The sequence below is a fragment of the Citrus sinensis genome, chromosome 2, assembly GCF_022201045.2.
Source record: "Citrus sinensis cultivar Valencia sweet orange chromosome 2, DVS_A1.0, whole genome shotgun sequence".
In the NCBI taxonomy this organism is placed as follows: domain Eukaryota; kingdom Viridiplantae; phylum Streptophyta; class Magnoliopsida; order Sapindales; family Rutaceae; genus Citrus; species Citrus sinensis.
Window position 1 is genome coordinate 2284487 of NC_068557.1, and position 23598 is coordinate 2308084.

General features: G+C 34.1%; 3 protein-coding genes across 3 annotated transcripts; all 3 read right to left on the minus strand.

Moving 5' to 3' along the window:
- Positions 1-3531: 3531 nt before the first annotated feature.
- Positions 3532-7881, minus strand: LOC102607421 (uncharacterized). The gene is made up of 12 exons (XM_006493619.2): positions 7368-7881; positions 6665-6867; positions 6367-6564; positions 6093-6164; positions 5857-5952; positions 5690-5769; positions 5525-5600; positions 5202-5409; positions 4911-5110; positions 4737-4842; positions 4569-4658; positions 3532-4461 (listed from the first exon to the last, which is right to left on the minus strand). The coding sequence occupies exons 1-12, from the start codon at positions 7879-7881 to the stop codon at positions 3719-3721; spliced, it is 2586 nt and encodes an 861-aa protein (XP_006493682.1). The 3' UTR covers positions 3532-3718.
- A 3475-nt stretch (positions 7882-11356) lies between these two features.
- Positions 11357-16789, minus strand: LOC127900370 (uncharacterized). The gene is made up of 12 exons (XM_052435209.1): positions 16120-16789; positions 15482-15684; positions 15216-15413; positions 14994-15065; positions 14723-14818; positions 14485-14564; positions 14228-14303; positions 13021-13231; positions 12736-12929; positions 12543-12648; positions 12364-12453; positions 11357-12277 (listed from the first exon to the last, which is right to left on the minus strand). Exons 1-12 carry the CDS (start codon positions 16664-16666, stop codon positions 11532-11534), a joined length of 2619 nt encoding a protein of 872 aa, XP_052291169.1. The 5' UTR covers positions 16667-16789; the 3' UTR covers positions 11357-11531.
- A 1817-nt stretch (positions 16790-18606) lies between these two features.
- Positions 18607-21944, minus strand: LOC107174682 (uncharacterized). Its single transcript, XM_015525768.3, has 3 exons — positions 21831-21944; positions 19379-20997; positions 18607-18988 (listed from the first exon to the last, which is right to left on the minus strand). The coding sequence occupies exons 2-3, from the start codon at positions 19931-19933 to the stop codon at positions 18620-18622; spliced, it is 924 nt and encodes a 307-aa protein (XP_015381254.1). The 5' UTR covers positions 19934-20997; positions 21831-21944; the 3' UTR covers positions 18607-18619.
- Positions 21945-23598: the final 1654 nt, after the last annotated feature.

Genomic DNA, 23598 nt, shown 5'->3' on the forward strand with positions numbered 1-23598 from the left:
CAGCCCTTACGACTTATTGACTCCAAAGATTCAGTATCAGCCCTACCATCCAATCCAGGATTTACTTGGAAAACAAAATTTCCGGGACGTTTTGAGACCACGAGGTTATAAACTGTTACCTTGTTGCATTAAAAGCAATCCTGGAACATCAAATGGCTCTGGCATAACTGATTTTCCGATCATCTTTTACTGTCGTGAAATTTGTGGGCGAAGGATCAGTTGAGATGAGTCTGAAAGTGGCATAAACACCACCACCGGAACCAGGTTGAGGCAAGGGCTACACTGTGACAGATTGGTTTTTCATTAAGACAAAACTTGACCTGCCAGACTGTTGTGAGAAAGTAACAAGGGCAGAATTGTATGATGGAGGAACTGGAGTAATCCATTGTGTAAGAGATTTAACTGGTCCTATCTTGATCTCAAAGTCCCCCCTAGAGTAACCGGCAAGCAAATAAGGACCGTAAAATATTGCTGATGTGAGGCAGAGGCATACATTGGCCGATCATCTGGGAAAAACAATAATAATTATGATAATGATGATGATGATGCTAATAAAAGAACAGAGCATTTGTATTTTGTAGTTTGTATAGGTGAAATTTTACCGATGAGGGTACCTTTAATAGCTTTTGTCCAGAGATTAATTGGCAGCTGAATGAATAATTTGTCAGCGGAGCTCCATGCTCTAGTAACAGAAAGATGATTGTCTGCACCAACGATGTAACTCAATTAGTCAAAATTATCCTAATGATTAAAAAAAAAAAAAAAAAAAGAGGACGTTTGAACCATTCAATACCTGGAGCCTCGGTAGAGGCAAATTTTGATTATTTAACGTAGCCTTGGCACCATTTGGATTTGCCCAAAATGGTATCCGCACATTCAAGAAAGATGTTACTCCTGGCCCCTGCATTAAGTTAGATCCAGCATGAACTAAAAATATGAAGTTTGAAGTTATTGTTGCCAATTTTCATTGGTATTTATAAACGTCGGGTCTGAGAAATAAGATATTTTGACTGTAGCCAGTACCTTATTGGAAGTAAAACTGTAGATACTAGACACACATATCAATCTATGTTTAAAATTTCAGAATTTTTTGAATTCGTTTGGTACTGCAAATAATTTTGTGAATTTTGTCATTCTGATTAAGTCGTAGTTTTACAATGCAGCAGTGTCTGTTTCAAAAATACCTATGAAATTGAAAACGAAATCAAATCTCATGAAACAAAATTTATTCAATAAGCCCTACATGTCTAGCTTTCAAAAAGATAAGGTTCTTAAGAACAATTGTTCAGAAAATATATGTTTAATTTCGAGATACTCATACTGTCCAGAATTGTCCAATGTACTTAATGCATTAAGAATTGATTAACAAGACTAAACAATAAATCAAAGCCCTAAACAGAACTTAAACACATCCTAAATCATGCATTATGATTTGTAATAATCTAAAATCATGCCAATTAGAACCCTAAATACAGTGATAGGAAAACTTGTGGAGAATAAGGAGAGTAAACTCACCAACCGTTATGATTTTCTCTTAAACAAAGGTTTGAATCCTAGAGTATGAGTAAGAGTGTAATGAAAAACATTAGGGTTATGGAAGGGGGAAAAATATAAATTTATAGAGTGTCTTAAGAAACCCTATTAAATTTGAAAAAATAAGTCTTTTCCAACAAATTAAACAACACAAAGCCCGTCATTATCCTTGCCGACAATGAGAAGCTACACTGAAGATGTTGTTGATATGTGTTCAAATGTATATAGAGAGAAAGTGGGAAAAAAGCCCGAGTCATGTTCCCAAATGGTTTATAGCCTTGGTGGGGGTTAAATTATTATTAATTATATGGTTTATAGCACACGGAGGCCCCTTGCACACGGAGATTGTAATGGTTTATGTTTCAAAAAAAGTGTAGGAACTTCTATGGTTGCGGCTAGTCATTTCTCACTTTAAGTGATAGTTAAATTATTATCAAATTAAATTAAATGGGTTGTCAAATCCCTAAAGGATTCTACAAATTGATTTTCAATGTCATTTGTGTTATTAGATTTCATTTAGAGGAGCAAATAATTATTAGTGTACTTGTATAAATTCCGTGACACGGTGTCATGTGGGCACGCTAGGCCGAAGGATGACCAGCTTGCTTTGTGTCTATTGCAGGTGGATTTGTTGGCCAGATTGGGCGGCAAATCTGGGTATGATTATATATTTATTTTTTTTGAAAAATTAAACCTCGTCAGTGGATAAAGAAATAAACTCTAAAACAAACCAAGGGCGAATAGAGTCAGCTCTTCCCTTCATCAAATGCATGAAGCAAAAAAGTTGAGAAGCTCCATGCAAGTCAATTAATGGAGATTCTATAATTGGCGCATGAGATCTATTTAAGAGCAAGAAGTTGGTTCAAACAGAAAGTCATTAAATGTTCTAGATATTTCTTGGTAGACAAGTAAGGCAAGAAGATCAGATTTATTCCTATTCAGATTCATGAGAATCATAAGAGGAAAGAAACTCTTATTTGGAAAGAATCCAAATCTTTTAAAAATTACTATTTTGGTGAAACCCTAGTGCCTATATAAAGAGAAGTATTTCACAATTGAAGATCGCACAACACAGAGCATAAACCAGAGAAGCAAAATTCGGCCTCCTCCCTAAAGAATCCGGATTTGGCGCATAATGTTGTGTTGATTTGTTTCTTATCTTCTTTTCATCTCTGTGGAGAGTTTATGTGGATCTTAGATCACTAGACGTTGAAGTATTGAAAAATTGCTATTGATCACTTTGCGAACTGCCTTAAGAATCGTGGATCAAGAGGGGTAGCAATTATTCAAGAGAAGTAGATTCAGTTTAAGGTTAAGTGAACTGTATGGTGATAAACTGTAAGTGAGAGTCTTAAGTTTGGTAAATCCATAGGTTGCAACATCTCAACTTAGTGAATTGCTTTTCATCTGGGCGTGACTTCGTGGATGTAAGATTGATTAATCCGAACCACGTAAAAATCTCCGTGTCATTTATTTTCTGCATTTTATTGTGTTTTTAGAAAATTAATATTTTTGATGCAGATGAACAGTAATCGTGAACAGTAACGGTAAACAATACTTCTGGAAAATTAATTAAGTAATTAATTTTTAGTTTTTAATTACCTACATTTATTTGTGATAGATCTAAATTCCTTTCAAAGTTCTTAGCATCTTTTGATAAGAAAGGAACAACAACTATATGAGGCCACGATCACCAAGTTAAATCTAAAGATCTTAATTGGCTAAACTATTAGCAAGACCGTTATTTTTTTTCTGAAAGTATATCAACATATGAAATGGGTATGATATCATTTAGTTTATATGGAGATTTCATGCCAAAATAGGGGAAAACATAAACAATAGATCTCATACTATTGTAAATGATATTAACTAATTCACTATGGTTCAGTCACCTCTTTTATTTTAATGATCTTAATAAACACACCCTTTCTAGTTGATATTTGATATTGCACCACACAACTTCCATTCATTTATTTAGAGAACACAAAAAATGCACTAACAATGACTCCAAATTCCATTCAAGATTCTAAATATTAATAATCATCATCATCAAATTTCCTTCAAGATTCTAAATTCAATACGATTCCAAGTTCTCTAAAGATATAAACTGAATCCAGTTACATCAGAAATAAGACTAGCACTAGGATTCTATTCTATCTATATTACGTGCTTCAATGCTCGTTTCTCAAGCTTGAATGTTGAAGTAAACAGTATAAGATTCATCTCTAAAGCTCAGTAATGGCTCCAGAAGGTAGTTCCTATTAGTTCCTTTTGCCACAAAGCTAATAGGATGATACTTGCTCTTTCCTTTCTCCATTACAAAGCTGACTGCATGGTTAAATTTAGGCTTTTTAGACTTTTTGTGGCACCTGAGGGTCATGCTTTTGCCTGACTTCAATGAATACACATAGCAACCTTTATGGCTTTTTGACTCCAAGGACACTGTATTATCCTTTCCATCCAATCCGGAAACAAGACGGAAAACGGAAGAGCCTTCAGCTCTTGAAGAATTTGTGACCACAAGTTCATGATGTTTTCCTTTGGGCGCTACAAGCATTCCTGGATGACTAAATGGTTCGAGCATTACTGATTTGCCGATAAAATCTCTGTATGATGAATATTTAAAGGAAGATGAATCCTCCAGGATTATGAGTCTGAAAGTTGCACGAACAGCAGTGTCAGTGCCGAATTTATGGAATTTTTCCATTGTGATAATGGATGGGTTTGAGCTTGTCAGGACAAATTTTGATTTTCTGGACTCCTTGGAAAAAGTAACCAGATGAGAATTATATGAGACAGGAATTGGAGTAATCCAGTCCGAAAGAGATTTAGCTGTCTTAGTTATGTTCCAGTCTCCTTCGCTGTGACCCGCTAGCAGGTAAGGACCGTACAGAATTGCCTGAAGTGAAGCATACTTAGGCCGGTCATCTGGAGAAGAAAACATTGTCAATTGAATATCATTCATTGAGCCAAAAATTTAAAAAAACAAAAAAAAAATGATAAAAAATGCAGGTGTTAGCATCTGATAAATATACCTTTAATAGCCTCTGTCCAAAGACTCAGAGGCAGGTGAATGGTTAATTTGTCATCCGAGCTCCATGTTTTAGTGACAGAGAGAGAATTTCCTGCATCAGGGTTGCATCTGTTTGTCATTTGTCATTATAATAGAAAGCAATCAAGGACATTGTTATAGTACTACTAACCTGGAGAAGGTAGAGCCAAACTCTGGCCATTTAACATTGCCTTGGCACCATTTGAATTTGACCAGCTTGGTATTCGCAAATTCAAGGTTGATGCTTTACCTGCCCCCTGCATTACAATATTTAAATCAATTTCAATTAAACTAGAAAAAGTATGAAGTCACTAATTTCTGTAGCCGGTACCTTTGGCGAGAACGTCAATGTGATACGAAGATAAGGATCCGAAGAAACAACAGGATCAACTTTTTGATTTAGCACTATCTGACCAGATTTCCAATCAAATGAGCTTGATATATACTGAATGATGTACAGACCAGGAATTTTTCCTTTCTCTTCAAAATAAATTGAATCTCCTAACTTCGAAAATGACTCAATGCCTGCAAGGCAGCAAGAATCAGATCATTCAGGAACTCACGGATTTCAGGAACACAAGAATGAAATTGCAAAATGGGCAATGAAACTTGAGACCTGTGCCATAGCAGCACCAAAACGAGTCAAATGGTGTTCCCCATCCATTATCAGTTTGCTTGGAACTTCCGGGACCTAAAGGAAGCATGTAAATCATCACTCCAGGACTTGTTCCTCGTTGGATGCTGAGCACACCATTTATCAGGGCACGTTCATAAAAATCTGCATAAGCCGATTCTTTTGTCCATCTAAAAAGGTTGCGGGAAACCTACAAAATTGCAGCAGGCCTCGTGGAGTCTTATGCAAATTCAGTATAAAAACTAATGAATGGTTACAATGCAAGAATGTTGTGCTCTCAAGGAAGGAGAGTAAAATTAGAAAACCTTGAGCATGTTATAAGTTGTGCATGACTCTTCATTATTAGTCCCGAGAGTGGTTGCCAATCGCTTTGGATCCCTCCTATTCATTGATTTAGACAACAGAATGAAAGTTAGCTTGTTGATCAATTGGTAGAAAAATGAAAAATGAATTGCCTTATAAAGAAGTACCAGAACTCTCCAACCGATGTTCCTCCAGTTGCATAAGTGTGTGAAGAGTTAACAAGATCCATGAAGAAAGTTCCCATTTCCTTCAGACATACCAAAAATAAGTTGAAAATTAAAAGAATTTCATGTAATTTCATTCAACAACAGAGTATTCATGTTAGGCGATTTACCTTGTGAAGTAGCTCGCCGGTAAGTTCATACCGCCTTTGTGTTCCAATAACAAGAGGGATATGTGTGTTGACATGAAAATCAGATATGTCGTTGGACTACAAGTACAACAGAGAACTTTTTATGTTGAATCTCACAATACCAGAAATGATATTTGAATAGAGGCTGTAAAAAAGAAAAAAGAAAAAAGAAAAAAGAAAAAAGAAAAAAGGAAAAAGAAAAAAGAGATGATTGTTACCTGTACTGCAAGTAATCCCAGAAAGCATGGTTTGGCAAAGAGGTGAGCCAAAAATAAATGCCTTGGATCTTTCTGGCAAAAGTAAAAGAGAGTCATTTTAGAATACAAATTTAATAATAAATCCCAGCTCCTCACCTGTACATTAAAAAGTCTACTAGTGTACTATGTTCAAATATGCTGATAGTGATCTCAAACAAGAAAATTTATTGAAAATTTGAAGAAGAATGCCGCCTTTCGAAGAATGTAAATTAAAGAACCATATAAGATTGCCTACCGTTATGCTGAATAGCCTGTAAAGGACATCATTCATGCCACCGGGTTCCTCATTAAGATATTGCCAATGCCTTGCCACACTGTACTTCCGTATTACTTTCTGAACACGGTTGTAGAAGTACTCAACCATCCGTGTTGCCATCTTCAGAGCATGAGCATTATCGGCGTATTTATATTGATCCAATAAGCCTGCCAAGATCTGCAAGTCACAGTGGAATAGTTATTAGAGAAAATTACATGATTAAGACGTGTTACATAAACCTTGAACCAATCTGTGAAGCAAGTGATTTAGATTTTACCTTGTGAATGGTATAATATGGAGCCCAGACAGGCTTTAGAGCTTCTAAGTGATCAAAGTATCTAGATGGAAAAGCAGAGAGATAACCAGAACCAATTTTTTTCTGGCAGTGTGACAGAGCAGACACCACAGCAGACATTTTCTCTTTGAGAGTGTCATTGTGAGTGCTTGCCCACATAAGTGCTGATGCACTCAGGTAGTGCCCTTCAGAACCCAAAAGCAATAAGTTAGCCATTTGAAGCCATATATGAAATAAAAAATTCGGATAACTATCAATGTGGGAAAAAAAAATCCATATAATGACGCACATTCCACAAATACAATTTCAGTCTCTAAAAAAAATAAATCTCTTCATGGAGTAATTTAAGGCACATTTGAACATTCTTTGCATTAAGAATCTTTGGAAGGACATGAATCTAATTGAAATTCGTTTGTATGATACTGCTTGTTAGTCTAAAATATATATCAAAACAAAAAAGAGCGGATGTTTGCATACTTCAAATTTTAAATATAATGCTATAGGGCATTGTAACACTAAATAGACTGACCTGCAATAATTAATGATATTCAGGTCTAGATATGGATTTTATAGGGCATTGTAAAATCCGGACATTTGAAACTGTGCAGACTCATAAGATCAAATCATGATAAAACACAAAAGCAGTCCCAAGTTATAGTACTCTAAGAGTGAAACTTATACATACCTACAAAATGGCCCCGGAGCTGGGAAGTTGGATCCTCCCAACCGCCATAGGCATTTCCCTTCGTCCGCAAACCGGCTGTTTTCCGAAAACTCCAAACCAGCCTGTCCACGTCAAGCATCAACAGATACTCCAAATTCGTTTGCTGTGCTCGCCAATGCATTGAATCCTTTCCCAACCGAACATCGTGCAATGACACATCCTCGAGAAACTTATCTTCCGGAATCTTAAACTCTCCAGGATTCTTCATTTTCCTGTACATCATTGCCCAGCTAAACTCATCATCCTCTTCCTCTCTCAGGATCTTTCTCGGCAGCAGACTCGACCACGCCGAGTCATCTGACGGTGTCAGATGATAGTGATTGAGCACTTCCTGTTTCCAGGTTTCATTTTTGGATGTTAAGAGGTGGTATCTGAGTTGGTGTGATTCTGGTAATTTGTTTGAACACTCCCTAGCCGAAGCTGAAATGCACGAGAGCAACACAATAAAAAGGTTAAGCAATTCAAAACCCTTCATTTGATTTGTTATTTGTTGATGAATCAAAGAGATGAAATGATGGATTATCCCAAAAGCCGTGGTGATATATATAGAGAAAGTGTTGTTGAAGAATCATGGATATAGTATATCTTGTTACGGATATGGTGCAAATATACGTGGAACTTGTTTCTTACTGATTATGTAAAATATTTTCTATTATCTATCCATGTATATCATGTTATCGTGAGCAATACTGTGATGTTGCATGTGATTGATTTACAACTTCAAAACTATTTATCCACGAGTTGAATTATAGATAGGGTCTTGAAATTATTAATGAAGTTAATGATGAGGTTATTTTGATCTACTAAAACTACTGTCTCATCCTTTACTCAAAAGTCAATAATCGACCACTAAAATTTTTAAATTACTTTCCACACTTATCTAAAAATATACCAAATTGTTTGGAATAATTTGAAAAGAAAAAAATTTCTCTACAAACCTCTCTCCCCAGTCAAACTATAAATAAGTTGCCATTGTAGACTACCACCATTTTGTTTGATAATTGTCATAATTTTTTTCCCCTCAGTCAAAGTTTATTATTAGAAATAAAGTTTAATCTTCACTTAGCAGGTATAGACATTTGACAAATCCATCCTTAGAGTGGGCTCCTGAAGTAGGCTAGGTTGAGAAAATCTTTTGAATATGTTGTACTATAGCATCAATACAACAATATTGGGGCTAATGATTTTGAATTAGCGATTCTCTTAATCGGGCTAATGTTTTTGAATTTTTGTTTCTCGTATAATAAAAGTTCTGCATTAATCCCAAAAAAAAAAAAATTACTAAACATAATTAGTAAAATTGAGGTAGGCTGCCATGAATAACTATAACCCACTATCAGTTTTGGCAATAATACAAGACGTGTTTATGGAAAGATGCAATCATCAACACATCTATATGGTAATTATTACTAGAAGATGTTGATAATATTCAGATTGAGCTTATCTCTAAATACAAGTCCGATTATTATTTTTTGAGGCGTGTCTTTTATCTGCTTTATGTAATCGTTAGAGATATTTTTATAATTAAGTTTGGATTAAGTTTGTCTAGTTATGTTACATCCTTATCCAAACCCAAAAAAATAATAAATAAATAAATAAAATATGGAAACAATATCAATTTTGATAAAAATTAGAGGAATCAAATTCATGCGATTTCATTTATATGTATTTTTCGGTATTAGAAATGAATAAATTTAGGATGTTTCAAATTTCAACTAACATACACCAGCCCTCATAAATTGCATTATTTACTGAAAGTTTATTTGGTTTTGTTATATTAAACAAAAAAATTGGGTATACCAAATTGATTTCGGGTAGTTTCAAAATTAACCCAAAAAAAAAAAACCTGAATGCGTTTTTGTTTAGTTTTCTCTTTGTGGTTTATATTCTTATATTTGTTTTACTTATTTTTTAATTATTCAAAAAGAAAAAAGGAGTTGGGCTTGCGACTTTGGATAGTTGGGTTCAGGGTAATTGAGCTGGGCCTAATTCATTAAACAAATCCTTTAGGTGTCGCCAGCGACTTTCAGGGGTATCTTAGAATTTTTATTTATTTTTTTTATGGGATAATTTTTATTTAACCAGAGGCCTTCATTTTTTTTTAATAATGCAATTTCTATTATTAGTAACTTGTATTACTGTTATTGGGTTATTATTTTTTACACTTTATAGTTAGTTTGGCTGTTTTCAAAGGTTCAGTTTGGAGAGTATTTATTTCATAGCAAAAGTGTCTCACGAGAGGAGTTAAAATTAAAAAGGAGGAATTTGTAAAATAGATATGAGAGGATATATTATTAATTGTTTTGCTTTCTTATTTTTGTTGATAAAGAGATAAAAAACCATGTGATAAAACGTTAAAAAAAATTAAATAGATAAATATGAACAAACTTTTTATTTATCTTATTTTCTTACCTACCCTGAGATAAATATGAACAAACGTTTACAATTAATTGTATATTTATTTTCTTTTCCCAACTTCTCAACCCATTCTTTTTCTTATTTTTTTATTCATGTACATTAAAAAAAAAATCATATTTTTGACTGGAGCTTTTAACACTTATCTAAAATTCTTGTAACACTCCTTTCTGAATTTTATCCCTAAAATGGCCCTAGCTTAATTGATTAAATATAAATTTGTAAATTACAATTGATATCTTTCGATAAAATTTTACCATAAAAAGAACATTTATTTTAATATTTTTATTATACAATTCATAAAAATCACAAAATCTTAAATTTGTTTTATTTTATTATATAATTTTTTCTCCATAACTATAAATTCCTATAGGTTTCTCAAATAATATTGTTTAATTAGAATTTAATATATAACAAGAAGTTATGAGATGAGATGGTCTAAAACTTTTATTAAATGAATAATTTATTTAAATGTTAGATTGAATTTATTTGACTATTTACGTAATTTTAATTAAAAAGAAATTTTATGAAGAGTTAAAAAAGGTGTCAAAAGGCCTGCTCTAAGTTTTTATTTTTAAATTTATATCTGGGCTTTCAAACCTTGGTCGGGCCTTTTGCTTGAAGCCTAATTCGGATATGCAACACACACAAGTCAAACCCAGCTCGGACTTTTTTTCCAAACCTATTTTATAAGAGTGAATGAATGATCAATATTAAGGATTAAAATTCTATTTCTCTCTTTATCTCTCCTAGTTTTTCAAATCTTGTTAAAAAAGGCTGGCTTAATTATATATGAAGTTAAAAAAAAAAAAAAAAACTAGTTTGATTGTCAACATAAAAATTCAAAATTCATTCCTACCCACTCATCAAATTATGAAAGAGACTAGGTGAGAAAGAAAAAAACTAAGAAAAAATCCTTGCCCTCTATTTTATTTTCAACAGTTTCTTTTTTTTTTTGGTTCATTGTTATTTATTGTTATAATTTATATTGTTATTATCATTACACTTCATAGTCATTGTGGGTGTTTTGAAAGAGACTTGGAAAGTAATTATTTCAGATAAAAATTATTTGACGGCGCTCTCACCCTTCGACTAAATTAGAAATTGGATAAGAAAAAAGGATTATGTTATTAGTTGTTTTGTTATTTTTGTTAATATAGAGATAAAATCATGTAATAAAATGTTAAAAAAAAATTAAATAGATAAATACGAACAAACTTATTATTTGTCTCATTTTCTTACTTACGTGATATTAGTTATTAAATCTTATTTAAATAGTAAAATTTTAGTGATAACACATCATTTGAAATACAAGTTACGTATCTCATGTTTAATATACAGATATACAATCACTTAGTCACAGCAGAAGAGTGAGCAGAAGCGTCAAAGAAATTATTAAAGACTTTTAACAGTATATCCATGACTGATTTAAAATTTATATATGGATAAAGAAAGTAAATTGGGAAAAAAAAATTGAATTGAGTAAACAGATTTAAATTCGTAGCAAAAATAATTGCCCTTAAAAACTAAAAATATCATTGTAAATTCAGAATAGATTGATTGTGATCATTCCACTTAAAAGAGAATATTTTACAAGAGTAGCCGGGATTCTTTTTCGCTATATTTGTCAGCCATTATTGAGGAATATATACAGATACCAAATGCTACCACCATCTGGGAAAAACAAAAGATGTCTGTTCTGTTTGTTTTTCAAGATTGAAAGTCGAAATAAACAGTGTAAGATTCATCTCTTAAGCTCAGCAATGGCGCCAGAAGAAAGTTCCTATTTGCTCCTTTTGCCACGAAGCTGATGGGATGATACTCACTCAATCCTTTTTCTATTACAAAGCTGGCTGCATTGTTAAATCCGGCCTCTGTTGACTCTGAAATGCAACCCAGCTTCGTGCTTTCACTCGATTGCAAGTTGACCGCAGTATAGACGAAGCAGCCTTTGTAGGTTTCTGACTCCAAAGATACTGTTCTGTCCCCTCCGTCCAATCCGGCAACCAGATGAAAAACAGAAGAGCCTTGAGCAATAAAAGAATCTGTGACAACAAGTTCGTCATCAGTTTCATGCTGAATTACAAGCATTCCTGGAGAATCAAATGGCTCTAGCATAACTGATTTGCCAATAAAATCGTTGAGTGATGAAAATTCAGAGCCAGATGAATCGTTCAAGATGAGTCTGAATGTGGCGTGAAGAGCGGCATCAGTTCCAGATTTAGGAAATTTTTCCATCGTGATTGATTGGTTTGAGTTTGTTAAAACAAATTTTGTGTTTCCGTATTCTTGGGTGAAAGTAATAAGCTGAGAATTGTACGAGGCAGGAATTGGAGTTATCCAATCTGAAAGGGATGTAGCAGACTCAGTTATGTCCCAGTCTCCAATGCTATGACCCGCAAGCACATAAGGACCATAAAGAATTGCCTGAATAGAAGCATACTCAGGCCGATCATCTGTGAAATAAATTAAAATTTGTCATAGATGTTACATTGAAAAATAAAGAAATAAAATAGTAAACAATAACCTCACTTGAAAGTACCTTGAATAGCCTCTGTCCTCAGAGTGAGAGGCAGCTGAATGGTTAATTTGTCGTCCGAGCTCCATGTTTTAGTGACGGATAGAAAATTGCCTGCATCAGGATTATGTCTGATAGTTACTTATCTTCTTAAAAGACGAAAAAGAATCAAGCAATCTAAGAGATTATAATTGTATTCTGACCTGGAGATGGTAGAGGCAAATCCTGGCCATTTAATGTTGCCTTTGCTCCATTTGAACTCGTCCAAGTTGGTATTCGCAAATTCAAGGAAGTTGTTAGGCCTGACCCCTGCATATATCAAATTCAGGTTAAGTACTAATTTCAAATTTGTTAATACAGTGTTGTAAGTAAATCAATAACTTTAACAGCCGCTACCTTTGAAGAAAAGGTCAATGTGACACGAAGATAAGGATCCCAAGAGACAACAGGATCAACTTTCTGATTCACAACAATCTGTCCGGATTTCCAATCAAGTCTGCTTGATATATACTGGATGATGTACACACCAGGATATTTTCCTTCCTCCTCAAAATATATGGAATCTCCCAACTTTGAGAATGATTCAATTCCTATACGGCCAGTGAGAATAAAATCTAGTAAATTACTAAATCTAAGAAAGCAAACTAATGAGACTTGTTAAATCGGCCCTGAATCTTAGACCTGTGCCATAACAGCACCAAAATGAATCAGATGGTGTTCCCCAATGATGATAACTTCTTTCTTTGGAACTTCCAGGGGCTAGAGGAAGCAGATAAATCATCACTCCAGGCTCGGTTCCTCGTTGGATGCCTAGAACACCGTTTGTTAGGGAACGCTCATAATAATCTGCATATGCAATTTCTTTTGTCCATCTAAACAGATGACGAGAGACCTACAATATCCAGATAAATATGAAATGAAAAATGGAAGAATTTATGCTGATATAGACCAAAAATTGAAATGTTGTTTTCTAGGAAAGTATAGGAATAAGATAACAAATTTTCAGCCATCAATGTCAGTCCATTATTGGCTGTGATGTAGTGGAAATTATTTAAAAGCATAAAATGCAATTGGATTCTAGTTGATTACTGTAATTTTCAGCCATCAATAAGATGACAAATGCCAGTAATCTTCCTAATAATATGCTCCCTTAAGATGCACATTAACACGATGCATAAAGAAATTCTCAGGTACATATGTCTGCTCTTTAACATAATGTGGGAGCAAAACCACACTGTTCTGATGAAAAGCGGCATTGTATGCTCTGTTTTTTCATCTGATTAATCAATCTGCATTTTGTAGATGTCCACATATGCAGAATCCAGAAGTGAGGTTAAATACAATGTGTAGGTGCTAAACAACAGTTTGTGGTGTCCAAATCAAGATTTTACCACATGCAAACATACATGTCCCTAAGAATTCATATATAATCAACTATATGAGAGAATACAGTAGAAAACCCATTATCAAATTCAAGGGAATTTGCTTGCAATGAATAGCACTCATTGAAGAAAACAACTGTAAGGTTAAGATGTTCAATAAAATCAGTTAGAAATTCAAACACTGCTGCTGGGAGGGAAATAGAAAATAATCTCGTCTTGACAACAAGAATAACCAGTGACAATTCAGCATATGCTGGATAAGAACAAGGACACTTGATGAAAAGGAAATGTAGTGTAATCTTTCCTTGTAAGGACATAAGGTTACGGGTTGATGAAGTTGTGCCTATTAGATCAGTTTCAACACGGTTGTAGATAGTTGATACATGTATACTTATAAGCAAAAATTTGTAAAAAGGTATGCTGATAGAAATATAAAAACATCCGTTCCCAGATATGTTCTCAGTGCATAACTAGATCTATAAAGTTTGCAATTTTATCTATCATACCTTTAACATATTATAAGTTGTGCATGATTCTTCAGTGTTTGAATCCAGATTGCTTGCCAGTCGCTTCGGGTCTGACCTTCTCATTCATAAAGGCAAGAGAATTAAGAACAACATGGAATCAGAAATGGAGCTGCACACTACCAGAAATCAGATAAAGACATTAAACTACAAAATGATAAAATTTCAGATAAAACATGGACTTCAAGCTGAAGCAAGAATGAACAAGAACTTGAAATTGAAGTGCCCAATATTAGTACCAGAACTCTCCAACTGATGTCCCTCCTGTTGCATAGGTATGAGAAGAGTTAACAATATCCATGAAGAACATCGATATCGTCTGGTAATCCACACCAAAATTAGATGATTCAAAGATTAAAATTTTTCCAAGGACACTCTTACAAGCATAATTCAAATATCATCAAAAAGGAAAAATTACTGTCTTATGGTCAATAGATATAGTTTCTATTGAGTATGTACTTATGTTATGCAATTTACCTTGTGAAGTTGATCACCCGTTACTTCATATCGCATTTGAGATCCAATAACAATAGGGATGTGTGTATTTGAATGAAAACCAGAAATGTCATCAGCCTACAAGCACAATAAATAATTTATACGAATTAAAATCAAGAATGAGGAACAAATCCCAATTTTAGTCAGTTAGAAAAATCAAATAGCACAACAGATTTTTTTCTTTTCTTCAATTTTTTTGGCGCTGGTAAAGTGAAATGTAAGAGCCAATAAACAGCAAAATGATGTTGGTTACCTGTAGTGCAAGTAAACCCAGAAAGCATGGTTTGTCAAAGAGGTGAGCCAACATTAAGTGCTTTGGATCTTGCTGGGAAAAATGAAATAAGTCATTTCAGAAGGAAAACTTAACAATAGTACATAAATGCATGATCAATTGTACATTCGGAAAGTACCATAATTGAATCAAATGCCACCAAGACTACAAAACCAATTAACTGGAAAAATTAGGATTACCTACCGTTATGCAAAATAATTTGTACAGCACATCATTCATGCCGCCAGCTTCTTCATTAAGTGTCTGCCAGTGCCTTTCAATACTGTACTTTTTTATCACGTTCTGCACTCGATTGTAGAAATACTCAACCATCCATGTTGTCATCCTCAGTGCTTCAGCGTTATCCGCATATGTGTATTGATCCAGTAAGCCTGCCAAGATCTGCAAGTGAAATAGAATAAGTTTCAAGCAAATGCTATGGCTTTAATATAGAAACAAAACACAGTCACCTTGTGAATTGTATAATATGGAGCCCAGACAGGAATTAGAGCTTCAAGGCGATCAAATTGTTCAGTTGGGAAAGCAGAAAGATACCCCGAACCGATTTCTTTCTGGCAAGCTGATAGAGCAGAGACAACAGCAGACATTTTCTCTTTGAGACTTTCATTGTGAGTGCTTGCCCACATTAATGCCGATGCACTTAAGTAATGCCCTTCAAGAAGCCAAAATATAAACGTTAAGAATCATTTGCTAGCATACCCAATGAATTAACACTAGTGGTTGAGCTACAGCGGGGGCACCTGCCCCCACTAAGTCTAATTTTTCCCAAAAAGAAATATTTATTTTCACCCAAATTTTTATTTTCTTCATAAAATTATTGATTTCTCTTTATTCGCTTTGATCAAAATACAAGAGAAAGCAGGTAAAAAATTCATTTTTATCACCAAACATAAACTTAAATTAGTACATTATACCCATTTTTTTTTAATGAAGGCACTTAAACAAGATTATATTCTTTAGTAAAAAAAAAGTTTTCCAATCCATAAATATCTGAAGAATCTATGACATCTCACATCGCTAGCGAGAGAGCTTCTGGGCTACAAAACTGTAAACACTCCATTGAAATGAATGCAAAATGCAATTGTACCAACAAAATGGCCCCGGAGCTCGCAGGATGGTTCCTCCCAGCCGCCGTATGGCTCCCCCGGCGCCGGCAAACGGGCAGTTTTTCGAAAATTCCATACCAATTTATCAACATCAAGCATCAACAGATACTCCAAATTCGTTTGCTGTGCACGCCAATGCATCGAATCAGAACCCAACCGAACATCATGCAGTGATACTTCCTTCAGAAACTCTCCAGATCGTTCAGGCACTTTAAACTGACCCGGATTCTTAATCTTCCTGTACAGCATCGCCCAGCTGAACAACTCATCCTGTTCCTCCTCTCTCAGGATCTTCCTCGGCATCAAACTCAGCCACGCCGAGTCATCCGACGGCGTCAGATGATCATTATGAGAGTGAATCTGTTTTATATATGATTCATTTTTGGATGACAAGAGGTTGCTTCTGAATGTATGTGATGCTAATTCAGGATAAGCGTTTGTACACTCTTTAGCCTGAGCAGCTGACACGATGAGGAGAAACGTGAGCAAGAATTTGAAGAACCCGATTGAACACATCCATTTTTTCATTGATTACAGAGAAGAAAATCTCTTATCTTCTTTTTTTTTTTTTTTGGGGAGTAATCTCTTATCTTCTTTAAAATTGAAACGGTGAACAGGTTGACTTTCTGTTATGTTCTGTACTGTTTTAGGGATTTGTACTGAATATGTTCCTAATTTATAGTTTTTCCATTTTTGGCGCCAAGAGTGGATCATTACATAAAAATGCTTTGACCCGTATTTTTCCTTCATGATTATCCTAAAATTCATTTAAAGTTACTAAAATGCCCTTACTGACCCAAACCAGCTTAATTCTTTTTTTTTTAATAAAAAATTAATAAAGTTCATTAAAATGGTCAAATTTGGCCAGATTGTTATAGGTCAAATGAGTTCAAAAATACAATACGAATCGACACTATTTCTTTTAACTTTTCTTTAAGATCAAAAATATCTTCGTGCTTCTCAACTTTAGGCATGGGTATATTAACTGCCGAATCGAGTGGGTTCAATTCTAGTCGGATCAAATTTTGGGTTCAAAATGGTTCCACCAGAAAGGGTTCATATCTCAACGTATCAACATTAAAGTTTCACCCACGAAAAGAATCGAATACATGAGGTGAGGGGGTTTATTTCCCTACTAAGTTATTGAAAAGGAAAAAAAAAATCTAATTTTGTAATTTTAGGAGTATAATTTGTTTTAAACGGGCTTGTAGCTTGAGTTTTACTAATGTGAAATGAGTAAAATTTGCTTGAAAATTTAACAATTTTAAATTAATTCCTCGAGTTGTCATAGTAGATAAATCTTTTTTTTTTTTGTATGATTAGGGTTGACTAAAAAAAATCCTTAATTGGGATTCAAAATTTTGGCCTAAACCATACTAGATTAAGAAATAATTTTTATTAATTTTAAAGATAATGATTTAAAAATCTAAAGAAAGATTTTTTTTTGGTTTTTTTTGGGGGGGGGGGGAAGACAATAATTTTAAGATTATATTATGAGAGAAATAAATAAACTTAATATATAAAATAACGAATATATTAGTCAAACTAAATCTTCATAGGAAAAAAATCTACAAACTCTGTCCTCTCAAAAATTGAAAAATATGGTTTTCTTATATTGAATAATTTTCTAATGAAGATACTTTCATTTTAACGAAATGATGTACCACTAAATATGAAAAAACTATAAATTTCGGTGCACTAAAAGAAAAATCCAATATCCTATGTATTAAAATAGATTTTTTTTGTGATTTAATGTCATCCTCACTAGAGAATGACTCTTCTTATGTTAAAGTCGAAATCACTTGTTAGTCCATGATTGATGGGAAAAAAATATCAGTTAGGAAATCAAAATAATAAGATAACTCAAAACCTTGTCGAATAGAAAAAGGTTAATTTAGGAAAATTAGAAAACATAAATAAATTAAAAAACTCAAATAGTAATTTTTTTTGGTCGTAAATCGGAATAAATCTAAATTTAGCTGATGTTTAAATGAGTTTGAACATAAATATCTAAATAACTTGTTTGTTTTTCTTTTTCTAATTTTTGAATATAAGGGATATATTGTTTGTTTTTATAAATAAAAAAATATGAAAGGTGGTTATTTAACATTTATGTCCTTATAAGTCAAAACAAATAAAAGGATTGGGTATTATTATTTATAAAATAAATATATTTTAATATGGTTAGTTGACATTTATTTCCTTATAGTTCAAAATAGATAAAAGGATTGGGTTTTATTATTTATAAAATAAATATATTTTAAAAATATAGTATTTGCTTCTCATTCAAACCTTTTGATGTTTAGATAAAAATTATAAAAAAAATTACTTTTTTATTCAAATACAAAATGTCTAAAAATCGGACATAATTTAAAAAACAAACAAGTAAATTTAGAAAAAGTATAAAATTAATGAAATTTCAGATTTCATATATTTAAGAAATAAGGATCTTTGTTGATAATGATAAATACAAATCCCTTATTATTCATTTAGTACAAACTTTCCAAATTCCATATTCAAAACATCACGATAAATCCCGTGTTTATCATATTGCGAACTTAAGCCAAGATGAGCCATCAGAAGGCGAACATGAGTTAGCAGTTCTCCGCCATTTCTAAGGTGCTGACCATGCTCATTCCACGTACCGTGAGATGCTGCATACGCCAACATTTCAACCCACACTTCACTTATCATGTCCCACTTTCTTCCGTTACTCCAATCTACTTCTGATTCCTGCTCCTGCAATCGCTTGCCAAGCTGACGTCCAGGTCTTGAAGCTGATTGAGGGTTTTGCCTGAACTTTTGACTCTCTGTCCTCAACAAATGCCGACGAGCTTCAATACTTTTACTCTGTTGAAACATGAAAAGTAATTAGTAATCTAGCTAGCTCGGATATTGATGAGAAGTTGGAAGGTAGCTGCGCTTGATTAGTTTTAAGAAGATCTGAAGTGTAAGAATTTTTGCTCTGTTGGTTTAAGCAAAAAGACTTGATTAGTTTTGAACCGTTGAAGTTCGAAACACGAACGAAGTTCTAGGAATGTGACTCCTTATACCAAAGGAGCTAAACGTTGGCTTCAACTTTGTTTTAGATGCTTTCTATGTTCTTTATAAATGTAGAATTCTAGATGGATCGAATTTAAGCCAAAGAGAAAACCAGAAATGTAAAACAAAATCAATTCAAAACCCCCCCAAAAAAAAAAAAGTTTCCAGAAAACAACTCTGTTTCCAACTTTAAATTACCTTAGGCACCTGAGTCACCTTATCCAACGGGCTTATCAGCGGCCAAGCACCGTAATGGTCGATGATATCTTGACAGGTAATTGTATATCTTGAGTCCATAAAATTCTCTTCGGGCATCATAGATGGACATACTATTAGAAGATACAACATATAATCCGACCGTAATTTTTCGACGAGATCATCATAGTAACACAGATCCGTTGCAATATGCCAAGCAAGGAGGCTATGGTCGTAACGTTCTGAAGCTATTAACCACGTCTTAGGATCAAGACCGTACCTTTTTTCAAGCACATAATCACCTTTCCCAGTCATTATACTTAGACCTTCTGCAGTCGAACAAAATGGTTCAGGTTTTGTATAATTTGCAACTTTCTCTTTTAGCTCTCTGCAGATCAGTTCCTCCAACTCATCACTGACGTCTACCCAAGTCACGTACCATTGATTCTCCAAATTAACTAAAGTTTTGATGGTCGCAAGTAACTTGCCAACTGCAGCAGATTTGGCCGTTATCGTCTCGTCTTTGACGCAATAGCTTATTAAGTTAAGCTGTCCCATCGATCTGCTCCACCTCTTGTGATTGCCCAAGAGTGGATGAGAATAAAAGATAGCACCAAAAATATCAGTGAGATTATTTCTGTCAAAACTATCAGTGTACCGTTTCCTTTCCAGCGTGAACTTTGTCCAATCAGAGAAGAGATGGAGGATGAATCCGTACAGGTCCGTGAAAATAGCACCAATTAGCAGTAAGTGATGATGATGTCAACCAATGGGTATGCTGGAATATCAATGAAGATTGAGAAGAGCACTAATGCTGTAACAGAGGATAAGAAGCTAAAGCAGCGCGCCGAGATTCCGAATACAGAATAAATAATTTTTGCCTTGGTGTAGAGCAAATCGTACATGAACCCCAATTCAAATGCTACTAAATTGAAGCAATCTTTCTCTGCAATTCTTTCGAAGATTTGGCGGCTTGCCCGTTCTTTTTGCTCGTCCAAAATTTGGCTGGAAAATAGACGTGCACAATTTTGAAGTACGTAGCAAACAACATCAAAAGGATTTGGGAGACCAGGACGATTCGGAGAGTTAGATGGTACGGCAAAAAAATTCAGGATATCTATGGTCCTGAATAGGAGGGAAAAGATCTTTCAGGGAGAATTTTTTGAAATTCGCTTTGCTTGAAGAATAAAGTACGATAGCCCTCTCTGCGTACTTAATAGTTCCAGCAACCAAACTTGGAGTGGCAGTAAATGTAAGCATATCGGTTCTCCAGAATCGTAGATACACAATAATGGCCCCAAGACCTTGAGTAATAAGCGAAGGAAATTGTTTCAGCCAGAGCTCATTGTCTTCTAAAGCGTAACGTCACAGGACGAGAGGTTTTGAGCCCGTGCGGCACTCCGCATCCCATACTACGAGAGTAAGTGGCACAATATCGCTGATTTCCTACTGCCTTGGGCTCATCAGGAGAACGGCTCTTGTTCTCAACTAGTGTGTTTAGGGTTTCGCCTAGACCCCTCTTCAATATTAAGTCCCTGACTAGCGACAAGCTCCCCAAACTCAACCGGGTTGGCTTGAACTCCAAGGACTATAGGACCATTGTGTTCCCCACACGCTCGCCCCTGAAGCACGTCTCCAATAATCAGCACAATCATTATCAATACTAGCATTCAAGCACATATCTTAGGTGTCACAATTGGGGCCCGTGACAGTAAGCTGTGATAGTATCCGGGCCACCGAGGTGAAAATTCAAATATGTACACAAATATGTATGTTAACACTTATAGGGTTGAGGACCAAAATTCAACAATTAGACCATCTATTACGAAGCTAAGGCACTAGGATTACCCTATGAAAGGTCAGTATTAACCTTGACCAAACCAATCTCAGGCGGACGCCAGTTTAAAATCAGAACTCTTGGAGCTCTCGCTAAAGAAAAAGGTAACCCCAAAGCAGTCAAAATATCCTGATCATTAACCCTTCACCAAGGACCGAACCAAAGCAATCAAAATATCTTAGACGAAAACGATTATGTTTATTAATTCTTACAAACATATTTAATCTTTATCCTTATCTATTTGTAAAAACTCCTCTGACGCCCCATTTTTGTCAATTCTATCCTAATATCCAAGTTTTGAGACACTGAATTCCTCAAAATTCGAGTCATATATATGAACCATAATTTCATCAAAAACTCTATTGATAACAATAAAGGGAAATTAAACGATGTTGTTCATTTAAATAATTTCCCCCGGGTCTTCTTCTTAAGTAATCCCAAACGAAATACACAACAAAAAATCCAAACCTTAGGAAATAAAACATATCCAATTACTTCTTCCCGCGGACAAAAACAATATATAATCTCACAGAAAAAATGGGGCATTAGCGTAAAGATATTGTGAACTCAAGCCAAGATGAGCCATAAGAAGGCGAACGTGAGTTAGCAGCTCCCCACCTTTTCCAAGGTGCTGACTATGCTCATTCCATGTACTGTGAGATGCTGCATATGCCAAAATCTCAACCCATACTTCACTTATCATTTCCCACTTTTTATCGCAATTCCAATCTTCCTTTAATTCCAGCGACTGCAATTGCTGGCCAAGCCAACGTCCAGGCATTGTCGCTGATGGAACATACTGTGACTCTTCTTGCAACTCTTCAGCTGTCATCTGTAGTGGAGAAAAACACCGCCAAACTTCACTAAGACTTCTCTGCTGATTATAGTAATGATGGATGATGTCGCGACAGGTATGCTTGTATATTGTCTCCATTAAATTCGTCTCTTCGGGCATCAGAGATGGGCACACTACTAGAAGATACAGCATGTAATCCGACAAGCATTTGCTAATTTTGCAACACCGGTGGAGCGTATCAGGATTTCCATTGCAATGTTTGTGGAGATCTTCACGGTAACAGAGTTCCGTTGCAATATGCCAAGCAAGAAGGCTATAGCCATACGGTTTTTAAGCTGTAAATGTAATTAACCATGACGTATTAGACCTTTCTTCAAGCACATAATCACCTCTCCCAGCCATTATCCTTTGACCCTCAGCAGTCGAACACAATGGTTCATAAGTTTGTTTATCAACCTTATCTACTTTCTCTTTGAGCTCTCTGTAGATCAGATCCTCTAAATCATCACTGACATCTGCCCAAGTCACGTACCATTGATTCTCTAAATTTTCCTTGATGGAAAGTAACTTGCCAACTGCGGCAGAAGCTGCCGTTATCTCATCTTTGATGCAGTAGCTTATTAAGTTAAGCTGTCCCATCGATCTGCACCACCTCCACAAATCCTTAGGTTGGGAGTTGGAACCCACCAATAATCCCATTAAACGGTCCGCCTAACTTACGTTGAATGTAAGTTATTGTGAAATGTCATCTAGCTCTCTATACTCTATATTATTTATATTTTATTTATGAATATTATAAATTTTTTGAAATATAAAATTTCGTTTAACCCCTTATACTCAATTTTATTTTATTGAAACCATAGAGTATGAATTCGCCCCCATAATTTTAAATTCTCAAAATAACCTTTATTTAATTAAAAAATATAATTATTTTTAAATGAATTATAATTAAAATTATAATTAAAATTATAATTTTATTATAATCATAAATATTTTTTTAAATAGATTATTGTTATTATTAATAACAAAAATAAAAAGTATTATAAATTGTTAATAATAATAATAATAATAATTAATGATTATCTAACTAATAGTAAATGTATTGCTAATGTTACCTTCGACTTTAAATACTCATTATCGGGTTTCAAGAGACCAATGAATGACAATTTCTGTCAAAATTTTAAGCTTGACCCAATAAAAATAGTTTTGCATTTAAAAAATAGAAGCAATAAAAATGTGTTTACATCCTCGAAGTTGTAACAACTTAACAAAAAGCACTTAAAAATGACCGTTTAATAATGAGATGCCTATGAAACCATTATTTATCAAAGTAACAAAAAATCCTGAAAGTACTTGAAATTAAAAAGTATAGAAATACTCCTACATAAATATAGACTCAGTGTTTATTCTATTTTATTATAATCATAAATATGTTAATTATCATTTATTATTATTATTATTATTACTAACAATTTAATAAAAAATATTATTAATTATTATTAATAGATTAATTAATTATAATATTTTTTATTATCGTTATTAATAATAACAATAATCTATTAAAAAAATATTTATGATTATAATAAAATT